Consider the following 13,512-nt stretch of genomic DNA (forward strand, 5'->3'; position numbering starts at 1 on the left):
AAACAGATCTCCTGATATAAGCACAAAAAAGGCAGAGAATCTGTCTGCAGCAAGAGCATAACCGTGCGTGGACAACTATGTGCTGATTGTGTTCAAACAACAACTAAGTAAATTAACTCTATTTAAGACTTGATATTTTGCATTTTGTACTGCATCATTTATCTGCAGCTTTAGCAGTATTACTTTTATTAGACTAGTCGCTGACATTTTTATATTGCTTTTGTTCTTTAAATTTTTTGCATTGTATGCATTTGAGGTTAATGTTTGCAAACTTTTAATACCAGTTTACTATATCGTAGGTAATAAAGTTAATATCAATATAGTAAATATTATTTGTAATAATACTTCCAATTTTGTAAATTTTTGTCTGAAATAAAAGCTAAATGGCTCACTTTAGAATAATCATATAAGCTATTGGCTCGCTTTACCAATAATGGTGGCTCACTTTATAAACTTGTTAATATAAAGCGAGCCTTTCCTATGTATCATATATAGTTTACTTGGCTCACTTTATATTAGTGTGGCTCATTTTACATTATATCATAGTTTAGGTATCTGTTATAGAGTTTTCTAGTACAAGAAGTATTAAGATATCTCACATAGTTATTAATACACACTGATTTTAGTTTTACTGGCTCGCTTTATCCGAAATGACCATATATAATTTTTTTCAGACGTAACTACACCTCTTAAAAAAAAGGTATAAATAACAATGTATTATTTTAACCAGATATAGTTGAATATATTTTTTTTCAGATGTTTTTTTTTTTTTTAAACATTTTCACTTCCGACAAGGACGCAAGCAAACATTATTAGAGTTGGAAGTTACCGGAGTAGAAAAGATAAAGTTTGTAAAAGAAGATTACAACTAACAGACGACTTAAAAAGTTGAAATTATATGAATCAGGAAAAAAAGATGAAGGGAGCAAATTCCAAAGCTGATATTCGAGGAAAAAATAGGTGAGTAAGAGTTTTTGTAGCACTTAGGAACGGTCACAGACAGAATCTTACCTTACCAGAAGAAAATTTAATAGATTATCTTAAATACTTTGAACTTGAGTGATGATTGTGTGCCTTCTCGAGTTTGCATTACTTGTTGATTCAAGATCAATCAGCCAAGTGATAAAAACTTTCCAGACTTGTTCCATTTTGACTTATCTGTGCTTGCTCGTGGACACCCTCATCATTGTACACAAGGAAAACTTCATGTAAACCTCAGAGAACTCGCATTGGCAGACCCAATAGGTGTAGAGCAGATTACATCCACTGTGATTTCAAGCAGATATGCATCACCAAGAGGAACAGTTTGGATCAGCCAATCACAAGGAATTGGCTTTAAGAAAAGGTAAATGTACAATAATATTTTTCCCAACTGTTATTTTAATCTGATTGGCATTACAAAATGTAAATAATATAATTTTGATTTATAATGTAATTTTTAGGGTCATCAGCAGCACAGCAACTCTTTCCTGGTCTTTTAAGTGTTCAAAATATGGTTTCAATCCAAGAGAATACAGGACTTTCAAATACTGGGAATGAGGAAACTTGGATCTGCTCTCAATCAGATTAGCCCAGTAAGGCTAGTTGATACCAACTTTCAGCAAAAACTTGCTGACAGTGGCACGGCATTAAGAGACTGCTTCACTATAAGATCCCTTAAACTTGACTACTCTAATCAGCTCCTAAACTGTGTTGTTGATTACAACAGCAAAAAAGTGTGACAACACAGTAGTCCTTCTCAATTATTTAAAGTATCAATTATTTCAAGTATCAATTATTTCAAGTATCAATTATTTCAAGTATCAATTATTTCAAGTATCAATTATTTCAGTAATCCTTCTCAATTATATCAAGTATTCATTTAGTAACATAATTACCATATTACATGAACCTGACTTCAAAAACACCTTTATCTTATTAAAAAAAAAGATGAAATGAATTATCAACTATCATTTAAAAAATAAAAGCTAAACCTATAATAAATATTGTTTGTAACAAAGTTTTGACTTTTTTTAAGAATCTTAATTTTTTTTTAATTATAGAATTCTTTAAAACATGATATACTATAGAAGTTTAAATTATAAAAAAGAGAAAGTATATATTATATACTAAAGAAATATACATTATAGAAGTTTTTAAAAACTGTTTAGATGGTGTCCTACAAGCCATTGCTTAAAGTATAATAAAGTAATCCTATACTAATCTTATAAAAAAAATCTCTCATACAAACCGCACAAATCTCATACAGTATCTGTATGTATAGATTGACTGGGCAAAGACTTTAGGGGTAAGCAAAATAATTATGTTGACCAGCTTTACACCCTTTCTTTTTCCTTTAGCTAGGATGATGAATGCAAAATCTACTTGTCTCCACACTCATGGATTTTTGCTTGCACATCTTTGATAGTGGCTGCGTAACTTTTCCTGTTATTCTTTATTCAAGGTACAGCTTTAAAACACAGTTTAATTGTTCTGAGGCTGGCTGTTAGTAAGGTTTCCTAAACTGTTTTGTAGCTTTTAGAACAGCTGATTCCATCAACACTTAAAAAATATCAGAGTATCAACAGTGCCATGTTGTGACGGTGCACCTATTAGTTTTTGGTGTGTACATTGTTTAGGACGCATAAGAAGTCATTAGTTATAACTTTAGATTTATAAACAGGACAAGTCAAGTTCTTTTCAATTTAAAACATAACTTAAAACATTACCAAAAATATTAAACAAAATATAAATGCATAAGAATATAATAATAAGAAAAACATATTAACAATTAAAACGATGATGTGTTAGGTTATATATATATATATATATATATATATATATATATATATATATATATATATATATATATATATATATATATATGTATATACATATAAAATGATACATGAACAACGCACCCACTCAAACACACACCCACACACAAAGACACGCACATATACATATATACACACACATGCACACATATATATGTAATAAATAAACACATATGAATAAGTAAATATATTAAACATGCACATATATCTATTTTTACATGCACCGACATATACACACACAATGCATACATGCATATAAATCTACAAACAGACTTATACATGCATACAAATATGAAACAGAAGGATAAAGAGTAGAAAAAAGGTAACTAAGTACGCTTAAAACACAGGGAAAAACGAAAAAATATTATAGTTTAGAAGAATAGTCAAAATTAATTAAAAATTTAATGATATGTTAGAACTTTATTGAGTGTTTTTATAGAGGATAAATTTTTTGATATTGGCAATGAAAGCATTTCTAGTAATGTTTCGAAGATTTATTTTTATTGAAAGTGGGAGAGAGTTTCAAGAATGAATTGATTAGTATTAAGTAGATTGAATACCATATTTTCTAGTTTTTTTTTGAAGATATTACGGCTGTTTCACGCAATTTAAAATTAGGCATTACGTCACGAGTTTAGCAAAAAAACAAAAAAAAAACGATTTCCGGATAAAAAGTATAAAAATTCAACAACTTTAAAATAATAGTTTTTTTTTTTAATAAACGCTTTCATCTTCTAATTAAAAAAGTATGAAAGATCTATCTTTTCTTGTTAAATAAATATTTGCATTAAACGGACTAAATATAAAAGTTGTAACCATGAGCGAGACTAGGTTTTTTCAAACCGAGACGAGACAGACGAGAAATTAGTACTTCTCGTGAGACCGAGAACGAGACGAGAAAAAAATTTTAACAACTTCTCGTCTCGTCTCGTTCTGGCAATGTATTTGAATGCAATTTCCACCAATCAAGAATCGGAAAGTCTTTTTTGGCATCAGGGAGATATTCATACTGGCACATTTCGCTCAAAATAGGATTCAGTTCAGATGTTAGCTCTTGTGTTTGAAGTCTGACGTTTAACTTGCGCTTCAGTTTTGAATTAGGGGACAAATCTGCTGAAAGGACTCTGGTAACAGGTTGGCACTCAACATTATCCTTAACCTGTGAGGCTAACCATTCTTTTGTTGTTTGAAATTTTTTGAAGAGCTTCAAGTGAAGTCCCTTTAAAGCAGGATTTAAGTAGTTTGCTGCAGCACTCAATAAGTTTCCAGTGTGACAAAGAGGAAATCTTTTCTCAATGCAGCTTTACAAGTTTTTTGCATACACGACACCAAGCCATTTTTTCCATCCGTCTCAATAAATTGATCAATTTTGTCATGGATTAAATTAAGAGAATCGGCGACAGTGTTAATTGTTGGAATAGACTCAGCCGACCACGTTTCTGTAGCTTCTTTAAGTGGTACCAAAATTTCTACTGCTCCCTTGATTGATTTCCACTGTGATGCACTGATGATCTTTAAAGAAAAAATATCTTCATTTGCACATAAGCTGATAGTTGCACTCTTTAGATGTAGGAAAGAAGCCATGCAATCCAGTTCACTATTCCATCTTGTGTCAACAGATTGGCGTAACTGTTTAAAATTGATTCCTTGAGCGTCTGATTCTGATTCAAACAACTCAGCTGCAACTGTTGAGTTAAAGAAGCCATATCTTTGCATGTTTGCAACGCATCATCCATTCCAGCAGTCATTCCAAATGAGTTTCGAACTGCACATTGCAAAATATGATTGTTGCACAAGTATTGGTCAAGGCGCTTTGACAATTTGACTGCAAGTTTCATGTTTCTTGCCTGGTCGTTCACGCATTACATTGGCAAATCAGCAGGCAAATTTAGTTCTTCTAAGAAAGAATCCAGCTTTCCTTCAAATAAGATACCTGTGTGTCTGCCTGGGAACTGTTGGACATGGGGTGTCCAGTGATGTAGTCTCCAATTTTCGTCAATAGCACGAAAAGTCCAAGAGATGTAGCTGTCCTGAGCTCTATAAGTCCAAAGGTCAGAAGTAAACGCAGCACTTTTTAGATTCGGCGTAATCTCCGTTATTATGTTCTTCATTCCAGCTTGAACTTCTCTTGACCGAATTGAAAGCTTTCTTGAATATGTTGTTCTGTGATGAAGGCTCAGTTTAGGGTTTGCAATGTCAAACAATTTCTTGAAACCTCTTCCTTCGACTGCTTTAAAAGGATACCAGATCAGTGCAAAAGTAATCCAGCATTGCAGAGTCAAACTGTTTTTGAATGGAATTGTCTTTGTCATATTTAAACTTTGTTTCAAGCATTTCGACCATGGTTCGTTGTTTCTTCTTAGGAGGAGGAAGAAGAGAGTCGTCAGTTTTTTCAGAATACTCAACGTAATCTTGGCTGTATTTTTTTTCGAGGTGACGATGAAGTCCGCTTGTGTTTCCATCTTTTGTTTTCAAAGACTTTTTGCACGCCTTGCACTCAGCACCGTCACTTGTTTTTAGAAAATTTCTCCAGATTTTGCTTTTTCTTGGTGACATTTTTGATCGTTGAAATATGGCAAGAATATTTCTTTTCAATATGAACAATATGTGTCAAGTTGAATTCCACTGGTAAACTAATGAAATTAAGTCGAAAGTGCACCATTTTATACAAAAAGTTTTTGTATTTAAAATCTAATTAAAAATATTTAAAATCTAATTAAAATTTTTTAATTAGATTTTTAAAAGAAATCTAATTAAAAAATCTAATTAAAAATCTAATTAAAATCACGGAGTCAAAATATTAATTAAGCATTTCGTAAATTATAATAATTTTTAATTTGGAAAATAATATAATATTTAAGTCTCGTTCTACTTCTCGCGAGAATTTTTTATTTCTCGTTTCTCACGAGAAGTCCCATTTCTCACGAGAAACGAGAACGAGACGAGATCTCGCTCATGGTTAAGCTAAACAAATAATTCCGTTCGGACTTTACTAGATTTTGTATAATTTGTATAATTTGTATAACTCTGTCTAGACATAACGTCTTTTTTAAATTAGCGCTTCGAATTTTATCTGCGTTTTCAGGTAAATTCCTTCGTTTTGTGTTAGAACAATAATAACTATTGTTTTAACACTAAACGAAGAAATTTACCTGAAAACCCAGATAAAATTCGTAGCGCTAATTAAAAAAAGATTTTCTAAACGATCGATTTCTAAATGTAAACTTTGATAAATAAATTATATATAACGTTTTAAAACATGGCAAATATTAGCGTTTTTTAGTTTTATTTTTTAAACTTTAACGTCGAATTAGAGCACTTTCTGTTGATTTTCAGACCAGGGGCGGGTTTTTTCACTCGCTAGGGAGAGGAATGAAAAAGTCTTGAAAAAAAAAAAAAAAAAAATCCGCATATACAGAGTAAGAAAATTTATAAAAAAAAAAAAAAAATTACAAAGTTACGTTATACAAAAAAATATATAAAATAAAACTGTAAAGTATTAGAAATTACTTCAAAGAATGCGGAAAATTTGCAGAAGACCGACGATCTTGTCATCAAGAAACCGCTATGCGTTACTAATGTTTTTGGATGCTTTTATTTAAAATAAGATTATATTTAAAAAAAAAAAAAAAAAAAAATATTATTTGTTTTCGGCAGAATGAGAATAAAAATCCAAAATGCAAAAAACAAAGAATGCAGACAAAAAGAAGTTTTTAATTTTTTAATTTTAATATTTTCATTTATAAGTAACTTTCTTTTTTAATTTTTTGTACTTTAGTCTAATAATCAAGTTCATATACGTATAATTACGTATGATCAATTTTATTCGTCAATATAATGGTCCAATTTTGCATAATAGTCAATTTACAAAAGAATACTTCTGAAAAAAGAACCAAGGAGAAGGGGGGGGGGGGAAGAGGGATCTCCCCCACGCTCCCCCACCCCCCACAAAAAAAAAAAACCGCCACTGTTTCAGACCTGTTTTTATACGATTCTTAATCAGCATTTCCAAAGTTTCTCTTCAGCACAAAATGAGTAAATATTCTAATAAATAAGACAATTTTTTTAATTTTGTTAAAATCATTTATTTTATAAATACATGTATCGACTATATCATAGCCATCATCAGTTAAAATATATTAAAATGGTTAAATCAAATTAGTAAAATTAAGTTGAATTAATAGAGACCTTATAAGAAAAAGTAAAATAAAAATGCAATTAAATAATGTAACAAATGTTTTAAAATATAAAACAGCCTGTAATGTTAAGAGGAACAAGATTGAAATTGTCATTTTTACATGGTTCATTTATTTATTAATAGTGGCTTTTTCCCACTCTATGTACATGCTTTCGTTGAGTTTTAATATAAATTTGTTGGAGGCCGCATCCAAAATTAAAAAATTAGCATGATTAAAACTATTAAAACAGCTTTCATTTGAATGAATATGTTTATAAATGTGTGAGTTTTTATCCCTTTTTTGGTGCTCGATTATTCGTATTTTTAAATAGCGAGTAGTTTCGCCAATATAACAGGATTTACAGCCTGCGCATTCAAATTTATAGACAACGAGTGAATTTAAGTCTGTAGGAAAGGGATTTTATATGAGATTTTATATTATATTTATATTCTTATGTATTTTATATTTTATATATTCTTATGTACACATTTAAATGTGATTTTTGTTTAGATCTAAAATAATACTTTTAAGTAAAAGTAAATAAAAAATAACGTAAAAGGCAAGACAAAGGTGGCTATTTTCAAAATAAAGATTCTAATAAATTATTTTAAAAACCTAGTGAGCAAATATGATCAACTTCATTATAAAGTAAATCAGCTGATCAAAAAAAAAAAGGTGATCTTTGGTGTTGATAGTCACAAAGTTTTGAGGGAATGTCTTTTGAAAAAAGTTGTAACCCATTTAGCAAAAGCACCAAGATGGTTTTAAGCATTTGTCTAAAATGTTCGGAGACAAACAAACACTTAAACAAGTCAGAAATTACTTCTTTGTAAAATTTACTTTTTTGAAGCACATAAATTTTATCAATCCAGGATATGGTTAATACTGATGTTATTTTAAGAATAACTTTAAATGGAAATATTAAAAATATATAAGACCGTAAGAATATGTTTGATAAAATGAAAATTAAGAGTTATCTTGTATTTAATTTAAACTAAAAAAGTTGACCTAATTGAAGTGGGATTTTTAAATGGCACATTTGATAAGTTTAAAAATAAAATTGAAAGTTTGACAAAGTATGTAATTGTTTTTTAGAGGCATGTTTTCATCCTTCTGATATGCATTTGGATCTTTTGCTTCTAGTAATTTTAAACAGGTTCCAAAATACTACTAACATATTCTTAAATAAAAAATATTTTTTTAATTTAAATTTTACTCTATGGTAGCAGATAATATTTATACAAATTGTTAATCCTTTATAATTCATTTTGTTAAGAATTACAAAAATGTTAAGGATAGTAGTGTTTATTGGGGATGCAATTTAATGTTTAGGTTAATAATTCAATTCTTTTTTTTTTTTCTTTTTTTTCTTTTTTGAGATTTTTTTTTCATAAATCTTGTTGCTGTTTATCAACAACATTTTGGACAAAAAATTTTTTGTTTATTAACATGAATTAAATTGAAATTATTATTGAAAATTATTTTTGTATATAAATTGAAACTATTATTGAAAAAAAGTTCAAGAAAAAATTATTTTTATAATATGTTTAGTTCGCATAATCACGAAATTTAGTTTTTTGTGATGTCTCTCATTTAATCAAAACTACTCATTAATTTTGAAAACTCTCATTGGAATAAAAGTTCACGAAATCTAGTGGTAAGTTTGATGATGACAACAATGATGACGACGATGATGATGATGATGATGATGATGATGATGACGATGATGATGATGATGATGATGATGATGATGATGATGATGATGATGATGATGATGATGATGATGATGGTGATGATGATGATGATGATGATGATGATGATGATGATGATGATGATGATGATGATGATGATGATGATGATGACGACGATGTTGGCAATGATTATAAATATTAGGATAATGGTATTGATGACAATTATGATGATGATCAGCATTATTATTGTTATCTTAAATGAATATGATTTTATGAATCTTAAAATTTTAAATCTTTTAAACCTATCTATTTTAACCTTTAGGTTAAAGATCATTTGATGATCCCGGTGGGAAATGAGCTAGCGGTTAGCTAGCTTTATAGCGATTTTCAAGCGATTTTTTTTTTCCTAATGTCTTTAGCATCTTTAAAAATCGATTTTTAGGGATGAGTCGAATATAATTATGAGAATAATTGAAATTTAAACATTGCGATTTTGTAGTAATGTGTCACTAGCTACATATTGTAGCATTGTAGCTAGCTACAAAATATCTACAAATCTATAGCTGGTTGATACATATACATATTTTGATACATATACATATTTTAGAAAGTGATTTTATTACGATATGACGTTAGCTGCTATAGCCAGTGGGTCTTTAGCTTATTAAGCTAGCTGTCCTCATAGCCAAGTCGCTGTCTTTACCTTTATAAATATCGATAGCTTTTGCTAACTTTTAAAAAGCTAGTAATCTTCGTGGCCAAATTGCTGTTTTTATCGTTACGATTATAGCTAGCTTTTCGCTAGCCGATTTCCCACCGGGATGTTGTCAAAAATTCAAAATGTATATGAATGGGATTATGGCATGTTTTATGATGATGTTGATCTTTAAATCAGGAATAAACTTAGAGAAGAGCGTATTCAATTTATTCAGAGTCAAAATTGCTTCTAAACCTAGCTGCAGAAGTACAGTTACATACTTTTTTAAACCAAAAAGAGTAAAAATTGTTTTCATTAATAATCTTGATATTTGAATTTTTTAGGTTTGAATATTGTTGATGATCGACTTAATTACGGAAATTATCATGGAAGAATGCAGAAAGTTTGAAAAGTTGATACTACTGACAAACTCTGTTCGGCCTAGGAAAAAACCACACAAATATGTTTATCATCAAAATTGAATAATTACGACTTGAGATATAATTATTTACTTTATATTATAGTTTTATTTGTATACTTAAAAGTTAGCTTTTGTTAAACAAATTTAGTATAGAAATTTTAATAGAATTTTGGGGTTTTAATTTTTATTTTTGTTTTTATCGTGCATCTCTATTAGCTGGTTCTTATAACAAAATTTTTGATAAATATTTGCTGGCAGCTCATTAATGTGTTCTAAATAGTAAAATAACAAAACAAAAAAAAACAAAAAAAAAATTTTTTTTTTTAGGTGCCCCAAGAAGTCCTAACGGTTTTGTCACAGAGCACCGCGGAAGTGCATTTAACCAGGAAGTTTACGCCTCCTTCCTCACCGTGACGCGAAAATATGTCCAGAGCTCGTTTGAACCTGGATCTCCTGCTTATAAAGCAAGCATTTTAACCACTGCGCCACGGCCGCACTGGATAACACTGGATTTAAGATTTTTGAATAAAAATTTTTTTTTAAAGTATTTTTAGGTCTGACCTTTGCCTTCATGGAGCGAATAGATTTTTCTTTATATTTATCTTTAATTCCTTTCTTTTTTCTACTTCCAGCTTTTTTTTCCATAGATTAAGTCTGTTGACAATTGCCCCAAAATAAATTCAAATGATGATCAAAAAACATCAGTCAATTTTTGAAATGTCGACTTCCGACAACGATTTTAAAAAGAAACATCTAAAATTTTTCGATTTTACACTTGTTTACTAAGTTTAATCCGATAACAACGATAACCAATATTAGATTTATAATCAGAGTAAAATTTAAATTCTTTTAAATAAAATGCCCTTGTAACGTTATAAAAGCTTTTTTTTTTAGAAATATATAACCTTTTTTAGAACTTTTTATATATGTATATATAATTATAAACAAATAATATTTTTCCCTAAATTGCATAAACTTGATGCACAAAGCTATTATTATTATTATTTTCATTATTATATTATTTTTTTTTTATATCAAAGCACAGTATAAACATCTGCAAACCTCAAAGTCTTTTTATTGAAAAAATTCGACTGGTTTAAGAAAATTCATCGAAAAAATTTGAGTTAGCGAGTTAAGTGTTTACATACTTCAGAAGCGCTGACTTTTGTGAAATTGTTTCCGACTTTATATCGTAAACAAAAGATTTCACGCATGGTTTTAGGAGTTTCCATAGCGTTGCACTTCCACCTCTAATACTTCCATGATAATATGAAATAGAATTGGTACTTTTCGCTTAACGCTTAACGAAAAGCGTTTCGTTAATTCGTTAAGCGAGTATTCGTTAAATTTCGGTACCGAAGTATTCGTTTGATGATGCCCAAGACGCTATGAATAATAATTTAACTTAATAAACTTTGTTATATATTTATAGCTTATGTATTAGATAAAGATTGATAAATATTAAATAAAATCAGTCTTAAAAAATATATATATATATAAATATGGGAAGCTATTCTCAATTTCTATTACTTTTAATAAACGATTTTATTGTAAGATATTTACTTAGTATTATAAGTATTTGTATTTATAAATAAAAAGTCTGACCTGGGATTAATGCGAATTGCAAATTTGTTTTTAAATTTGCTAGTCAAAAGTTAAAAATCAAAAAACTTAGTTTCAGAAAAGTCTACAAATTAAAATTAAAAAAAAAGTTTTTACTCAATGGCAAAAAGTTATTGAATTTTTTAAATATTAAGTTAAATACATTCTAACTAAAAAATGAAAAATAATTATAAAATGTAATTATTGACATAATTTTCACTTTGGTCATATTTTCACCTCCTCAGTCATTTTCTTCATTTCGTTTACTTCCGTAGGTTTAACAACGGATTTTCGACGAACTCGAAATATAAAGCAAATCAATGCAATCAGCAACACAAAAAAAACACACGATAAAACGCCCAGTCCAATTACAGTATTGCTTAAAATGCGAGGTTCTTTTTTATCCATTAAAACTAAAAGATAAATAATTTATTATATTTTAAGGATGATAGGTTATTTTAATAAGTTGATAATATACTGTGTGTTATCCATTACCATAATTATGTTATATTTATAAAACAAAATCACGTTTTTATATAAATAAAACACTTGAAATGGAATTATAGAATGTATTTAAATAACATAAAAAATGAAAACCTTAAAAAAAAGCAGTATTTATGATTTTTTTGGTACATTTTAGTAGTACTAAAACGTGCTACTAAACTTTGGCACTACTAAAACGTTTACTAAGAGTAGTATTTTTAGTAGTACTTTTTTGGTAGTACTTTTGCCAGATTTACAAAACGATATTTTATATCTATATATTTAAAATATAGCATTTTGTTTTAATATCTAGCAAAAAAAATATATACAATATCGGACAAAACGAGTGCAACCAAATAATGCTAATTTAGTTTCTTTATATAAAAGTGCTGCCTTTTTTCAATTTAGAGAAATAACTATTTTACGGTTTAGAGACAAAGTTCTTCAAGTTTTATTTATCACAAAGTTCATTATTTGTACACGAAAATTAATAAATTAATCAAAAGTATTAAAAAAAGTTGATTTTTCTCTGGACAAAACAAAGTGCAACTCGACAAAATGTTGACCAAGCTGTATTTCGCTATCAATATTTCGTGGCGAATCCTTTGTTGTCGATCACAGTCTTGCATCTTCGAGGCATAGATTCGATCAGGTGATTAATGAAACTTTGTGGAATTGCTGCCCAGGCCTTTTGGTTTTGTTCAAACAGTCGATCCTTATTACGAACACCTTCACGATCAATTCTGCAGTTGACGATCTCCCACAGGCTCTTGATAGGGTTGAGATCCGGAGATTGAGGCGGCCAATCCATCCCCGATAGGTGGTTTGTCTTGAAACCACTACTTGACTACTTTTGCAGTGTGTTTCGGATTGTTGTCTTGCTGAAAAACCCATTTTATTGGCATATTCCATTCAGCATGAGGTAACATAACATCTTTCAGGATATTTTTGTGCATGAAACGGTCCATTATTCCATTGTTTCAATGTATTGGACCTAGACCGTTAGTAGAAAAACACCCCCGGACCATTATATTGCCTCCACCATGCTTCACGGTCTTATGGCAATAACGCAAATGGAGGCATTTTCCGGCCGGTCAACATACACGGCAAATGCCATTGCTCCCAATGATGTTGAACTTCGATTCATCACTGAACAGGACAGTTCGCCATTTCTGGACATTCCAGTCAATATGAGATGTAGCAAACAGGAGTTTGCTACATCTCATATTTTCTTCTGGTTTTTTAGTGAAATCAGCGGATTCTTTGCAGGGCGTTGAGAAAACAATCCAGCTTCAACAGCACGTTGTCTGATTGTTCGGTCCGATACAGGCAGCTCTAACTGCTATTGTATCTCGACTGATGATATCCAGGGATCTTTCTTGAAGGATCTGACAATCATAGAATCCTCTCTAGAAGTGGTGGAACGCGGTCTTTTACCTTTGTTATCTGCTGCCAACTTCCCCGTTGAACGATATTTGGAACATAGTCTTGATACGGTCCATTTTTTCACGCGATATTTATCACAAATACTTTTTTGTGACATTCCACTTACGTAACCGCCAATAATTTTCTTTCTTAGTTCCAATCCAAGACTGTCGGGAGCCATTTTTGCACTTGAAGTCAT

At 29.9% G+C, this 13,512-nt stretch overlaps 1 protein-coding gene across 2 annotated transcripts in view; it reads right to left on the reverse strand.

The window, feature by feature from the left end:
* Positions 1 to 11,515: 11,515 nt before the first annotated feature.
* Positions 11,516 to 13,512, reverse strand: part of LOC100210525 (uncharacterized) — a 43,288-nt gene continuing 41,291 nt past the window's right edge. For both annotated transcript variants that reach the window (XM_065799470.1, XM_065799471.1), the window contains exon 9: positions 11,516 to 11,818. In XM_065799470.1, coding sequence (XP_065655542.1) covers positions 11,631 to 11,818 — 188 coding nt within the window. In that variant the 3' untranslated portion in view covers positions 11,516 to 11,630. The remainder of the gene's footprint in view (positions 11,819 to 13,512) is intronic.

This window comes from Hydra vulgaris, chromosome 06 (genome assembly GCF_038396675.1).
Source record: "Hydra vulgaris chromosome 06, alternate assembly HydraT2T_AEP".
NCBI lineage: Eukaryota > Metazoa > Cnidaria > Hydrozoa > Anthoathecata > Hydridae > Hydra > Hydra vulgaris.